Source organism: Pundamilia nyererei, unplaced genomic scaffold (genome assembly GCF_000239375.1).
Source record: "Pundamilia nyererei isolate P.nyererei 1_Seehausen unplaced genomic scaffold, PunNye1.0 scaffold00032, whole genome shotgun sequence".
Classification (NCBI taxonomy): domain Eukaryota; kingdom Metazoa; phylum Chordata; class Actinopteri; order Cichliformes; family Cichlidae; genus Pundamilia; species Pundamilia nyererei.
The window spans coordinates 863391-869750 of record NW_005187433.1 but is presented as its reverse complement, the minus strand read 5'-3'; the positions used below and the strand labels follow the sequence as shown (position 1 = coordinate 869750).

Sequence of the window (6360 nt, the reverse complement as noted above, 5' to 3'; positions counted from 1 at the left end):
TAATGAGTTTTTTGGGTTCATTGAGAACATGGTTGTTGTTCAATAATAAAATTATTCCTCAAAAATACAACTTGCCTAATAATTCTGCACTCCCTGTAGTTATGACCCAATGCCTAATACACATGTCACTGTGATGTTGTTTTTGCCCATTTTACCCACTGATTTTAAACGTGTAATAACTTCACACAACGCAAAGAGAGAAAAACTGTCCTCTTTTGCCATCCTGCCAGTTGAGCCACATATGTGCACTGACACAACAGGATTGGAGAAGTCACACTAGTGTGCAGCTACCTGCCAAGAATTAGAAGAGAAACACAAACAAATGTGTAGGGGATTTGCATTTTTTGCAAACAGAGTTATGGCTAAGTCAAAAAAAAGTCCCACTGAACCAAATATAAAGGCCAAAAAAGCAAACAAATTAAGAATGACATATAAGAGAAAGGCAAGAAGACAGATCATTCATATTTTGATGCAGTGCAGCTTGACGAAGCTAATTTGTGTTCCTCTTTCTGCAGATGTGAATGTCTTATTGCTGAAGGCTGATGTGAAGTAGGAGGACAAAGAAGAAGAAGGAGGAGGCTGGTATTTTTTCCTGTTTTGCACATGTTTCAAGGATACAGTGCATTGATCATTTCGGTCCATCACACAGTTACTCACCAAAATTATTCAGACATTAGACAACGATAATGCGACTCAGCATTTTTGGATTATTTGATTTGCTGACAAAAAAACCCAAGAAAAATCTACAGAGGAACTTTGGAAGATTGTCATCGGTATCATCACCAACAGCAACTGCAGCGACCTGAGAGGCAAACACCAAAACAAGATTATTGTCTTACATTACCCCCTGGTGGATTTGATGAGCCACTTTAAACTGATTTGTCTCAGTTGGGTTTTAGAGGCTCCTCTTCGGCAACAGAATCAAGGCCACAGCTGACATCTCTTTTGACCTTTTTTTCTTCTTTTTTGTACTCACTCTCTTCTTAAGTCGCAGTGCAGTGCAGTACACACACACACAGACACACACACACACTGATATAGGGCACGTGTATTTGTGTGTATACTTACAGCCCCTTATACAGCTTAATCATCATGCCAAAGACTCCACTACACCCCCAGCGAAGTGGTTCCCACCCAAGTCATTGAGCTTCCTGAAGCCTGTGCCTGTCTTCATCATGGGATGAAACCCCCAGAAAGTTGGGCGTGCGCACGTGTATGCGTGACATCTAATGGATGCTGAAACCCATTACAGGAATCAAACTGGGGACAAAGCCCTGCAGCCCATGTTTGTGTCAACCCGCCAGTTAACAAAGAAGTCACAAATTTATTCAGTCAGACTCTGAGTCTGCACATCTCCAACAACTGACAGAGCAGAGTGTTGTTTGTTGTTTTTTCTTTTTGTTTGTTTTTGTTTTTTCAACAAGAGGACTAACACTTTGGAGAAGTCAATAACCATAGTCTGGCTTATTTACAGTTAGCTTTACATAGAGCTTTGAGAAACCGGCAAGGACGACCTGAACTGTAAAAAAAAACAAACCTAAAAGACAACAAAAAAACCAACAAAAAATAAATGAAATAAAGTGGATTTGAGACTGAACCATTCTTTCCCCACCATTGTTTTTTATTTTGGGGTTGACTTTGTATTGATGGCAGCCAAGCTGGTTACTGGAACTCTGATACAAGCTATGTTGGTTTTCCATTCTGCTCTGTGCTGTAAAATACAGTAACACAAATCAGTTTGCTGTCTGACTTCTGACGCCTTTACAAACATTAGAAATGTCTTTTTGCAGTTTACATTTCAATAGCCAATATCAGTTACCAGTTAATATTATGTTATTCACAGGAATCTTGAAGTGTTTATTGTATTTTTTATGGACAAATAATAAAAAGACGCATATAGGAGTTTAGTTTTTTTTTCTCCAGACATTCTTAATGGCTTAATTCTCTTTGATCCTATTTTGTAAACTATGATACAGTATGTAACTTTAACAATGAACAAAAAGTTTATTATTTAATAATAATGTATGTATTAGCCGTAGAATGTCGTAACCTGTACCTGGGGTCTTTTTTATAGATGTATATACAATGACAGGTTTCAACCATTAAATGTGACCATTTCACAATGAATTACGATGCACTGGCCTCATGTTCATTTTGTGAACTTATAACACATGAGGGCAGACTAATGCCTCCTGCTCCGTCTGGTTGATCCTGATGATTTTCTCCTGGCAAAACAAGATGAAGGTGAGGTGCCAATGGGGGATGTTAAAAAAAAAGAAGATGCAACAAGTTTTCATTATAATTAAAGTAAAGACAAATTACTTCCCAGACACAGCTATAAACACACAGTGCCTCATTTCAGGTTTTACAGATCGATACTTTTGGCCTTGCAGAGGTAACGTTGTTTGCTTCTCAGTTTGTTTCTGAAAGATGAGTGTCTGCAGATTCTAACAAGCTCCACCGACACTGCATGGAGTGGTCATAAAGCTTAATACTTTATGGGCATGATGCATTATCCTTGATATAGTTCTTCTTGTTTTCTTTTTTATGGGGGGAATATTCAAAATTGCAAAAATTTCAAGATAAAGGATCTGTGTCAATTCTCAGAAAGACACTGAGAGCAGCATTGGTTCGAGCAACCTTGACGAGTGCATTTTTTAAAAGTCAGTTTCATACTCAATACACAGAAGGATACAAGGAAAACAAAACTAAGTTTAGACTCCAAGAGATTCAGCAGTGTGTTTACTTGAATGCCATCATCAGCATGCTGACAAGGTCATGACCACATACTGATCATTAGTAGTTCTGTATGCTTTATTTTTGTCTTTGTATGTTATTTTACCATGCTACTACGCCAAGTGCATCACACAGCCCACATCTGAGAGAAATTGTGATGTTGTTAAAATAGTTTTGCAGATATCAAAAGTGTTGGACAAACTGACTTGATGATTGTGCTATATCCCATTAGGGGAGCCGAATGTTTAGAAAGGTCAAAATGAAATGTATATTTGTAGAACTGACTGGAAAAAAGAAGAAAAGAAGATTTTTTTTTAACTATAAATAATTGCACAAAATGGATGGCTGTTCATCCAGAAATATTTCATGTGTTTTTGGTGTATGCATGTGGGTCAGACTGTCCATGCAAAGGGAAGCACACTCACAGTTCACAGACAGAAAAGAAATAAAGTTACACTCGACCTCCTATACCTCTCCTAGCAGAGAGGGAAGGAAGAAAAACAGGTGGCAGGGGATTTGTGTCTGTGTCCCTTTCAGCCTTGTCTACCAATAAAGCCAACTGTCATTTCCCAGGGTTGCATCTGTGCACTTATCTTTCTCTGTTCCTCACCAAACACGGTTCTCTAATTAACATTTGAGAGTGAATAGATGAGAGCTTCTCAAAGGAGAAGAGGACGTTTTGATCAGTGCAGCAAAGGTCAACCTTATATGCAAGTGATTCTGCTTGCAGAATATACACGGAGATAAAAGTGGAAAATATGAAATTTCCTCCACAATGCACCCTGTGAGTTTTCCCTAATGACTTGTGTCATCATTTTAATCTCTCACAATGACATGCCACTCATAGATATAACAGCTGAGTTCTGTGAACGCTGTAGCATTGTTGATAGCCGAAACGTGATGATCAGACGGGTTGTAAACAAGTAGCAGCTTCACAGATACATAACATCTGCACCGATGTGCATGCAACAGGAAATATGAGCAGAGCACTGGAGGTACGGCTGGTCAAAATTTCCCTTTTGACCTTTAGCTTTCACTCTGGCTGTCTCGCCATCTCACTCGTCCCTCTTTCAAGCTCTCTTTCTTCCATTATACTGACAAGCTCTGGCAGGCCGATTTGGAGGCCGAGGACAAATCAATACACCATCTAACAGCTGTCAGCTGCAGTTCCCTGTGTGTGCGAGAGCAGACAAGAGTGTATCTGCTTGTGTAGTTATCGCGTTCATTACTCTTTCTTTCATTCCTTTCTTCTCCACCTGCTTATACTGATCTGCCCTTTGCTTTTTTTTTAATGTCAGTGTCAATGAGGAGTCAACTAATATTTACAATGACAGTGCATGACTTGAACAAGGAGGGTACACAACCAAGGAGGTTTCTGTTCTTTGTGTTCTTTGTATTGTTTTTATTTTATAGCTAAAAATAATTCTGTATGATGACATTTCATTCTTTATAGCTTTAATTAAATCACAGATGGGTTTTTAGCCATGCTCTCTTTGTCCACAACCATGATGTGATTCATATTAACCTCAGATGTATTGAGAGTGTGTGTGTCTTTGTGTGCGTGTGTGTGTACCATCCAGAGCCTGTCAGTTCCATCCGCCTTGCTCTGCTCTAATGACTAGTTTGACCTTTCACAGAAAACTGGATGAATGACATGATCTCTGCGTCCATATCACTTCTGATCTGGCTTTTGGCTCTGACCTCTTTAAACACTCAGCTTACTTCCCCTCTATCCACTGCCTCACTCAGTTAAACTGTTTTTGTCCATCTTCCTAATATTCTAACTTCCTCATTAAGCTAATATTTCAAGATGTTTGCACACCCAACTTCTCTCTGAGCATTATTTCACCAGTTTTCAGATGAACATCGCTGCACACGACTCGCTGAGCACACGGCTTCTGCTTTTGGCAGCAATGTGTTGTTTGCTCTTCAAAAAGTCTCTTTTCAAAGGTATTTTCTTTGTGCCAGATATGCTAACAAGGAATACTCCAAGGCAGCCTCTCTTTAATATACACTCACTTGCTACTTTATTAGACACTTAAGTAAACTGTGTTAGGCTGGCGTTAATTTTGCAGTGATTTGCCATCCACATATATGAAGGAAAAATAATATTAGACACATATTTCATTGCAATGCAGTCCTGCACAACAACATTGCAACAAAAGCTGAAGCAATCTGAACTTCACAAAGGCAGAGTGTGTGCCAACGATGGACTGCAGGAAAGAACATTTTCCCATTATTTTAAATTGGGTGCCAAAGTTAAAACTTTTTGACTTAAAATGATCTTGGAGTGATTTATTTTACACGCAGTGAAAATCTGCCAAATCGAGTATGCAGAGCTACTCGCTGTGGTGACCCCCTGTGAAATTTTTATGTACGGCTAACCCATCTGTTATGTTTCTCAGGGGACAGCAATGATGTCCCTGACTCAGTTTGATCCAATAAACATTGCAGGTTTAGTTATCTAAAAGGGTTAGAGACCAAAAATCCCAATAAACAGTGTTTATACATAATTTGTCATTCCATTACAAACCATTTCAATCACTATATCGTGCAGTAGAGTTGTTTACCTCTCACAGATAATGGTTTACTGAGAATAATTCACCTGTTCTTCATAAAAAATACAATTTGATAAAAATTTGTTTTATTGGAAAACACTGGAAAAACCTACATATTAAATGCAATAATTTTACATGACATTTTCTTTTAATTTTCTTTTTTAATTTTAATTATTTTTCTTTTAAGGGAACTTTACATGTTACACTTTACATGAAGCTGCATCTGAGAATCTGGATGAGCTGACGGACACTGTGACATCATACATCAGTTTTTGTGAAGATGTGTGTGTGCCAACCAAGACCTTTTGCACATACAACAACAATAAACCATGGTTAACTCCTAAAATCCAACATCTTCTTAAGGCCAAGGAGGACACCTGCAGAAGTGGTGACAGGGCCCTGTACAAGCAGGTCAGGAACACACTGACCAGGGAGATCAAAGCAGCTAAAAAGATCTACTCCCAGAAGCTGAAAGAACGGCTCTCAACCAACATCCCTGCGTCAGTGTGGAGGGACCTGCGGGAAATCACTACCTACAGACACTCGAACCGGCGGCTGCCTCGGGTCTCTGCTCCTCCTGCCTCCCCTTTCCCTCATCCACCTGCTGGCCTCCACCACTTGCTAATGTTACTGAATCTGTGGAAGCTACGCCATAGCCACCACCAAACAACTGAGTTATTTTTACACACTGGTCAGCATCCAGCTGGCCAATCCACCACCTTTCGTTGTTTATACCGTTACAAAAAAATAAATCATTGGCCCACAGAGCAAATGCCCGGTATGCCCGATGGCCAGTCCAGCTATGGTCGTGCCATCAGTTAACCCTTCGCGTGCCAGCTGTGGCATGCGTGCCTAGGGTTGCCGACCCCTGCTCTACACCAATGACTCCATCTCCAAGAACTCAGCTGTTAAACTCCCGAAGTTTGCAGATGACACCACCGTCATTGGCCTCATTCAGGATGGTGATGAGTCTGCATGCAGGCAGGAAGTTGAGCAGCTGGTACTCTGGTGCAGTCAGCACAATCTGGAGCTGAACATGCTTAAGACTGTAGAGATGACAGTGGAT

The 6360-nt window shown here is 40.0% G+C and overlaps 1 protein-coding gene across 4 annotated transcripts in view; it reads left to right on the top strand.

Annotated features, from left to right (window-relative positions):
- cntfr (ciliary neurotrophic factor receptor) overlaps window positions 1–2127 on the top strand; it is a 130575-nt gene extending 128448 nt beyond the window's left edge. For all 4 annotated transcript variants that reach the window (XM_013909839.1, XM_013909838.1, XM_005729210.1 and 1 more), the window contains one exon: window positions 516–2127. In XM_013909839.1, the coding sequence (XP_013765293.1) occupies window position 516 (1 nt within the window). In that variant the 3' untranslated portion in view covers window positions 517–2127. The remainder of the gene's footprint in view (window positions 1–515) is intronic.
- Window positions 2128–6360: the final 4233 nt, after the last annotated feature.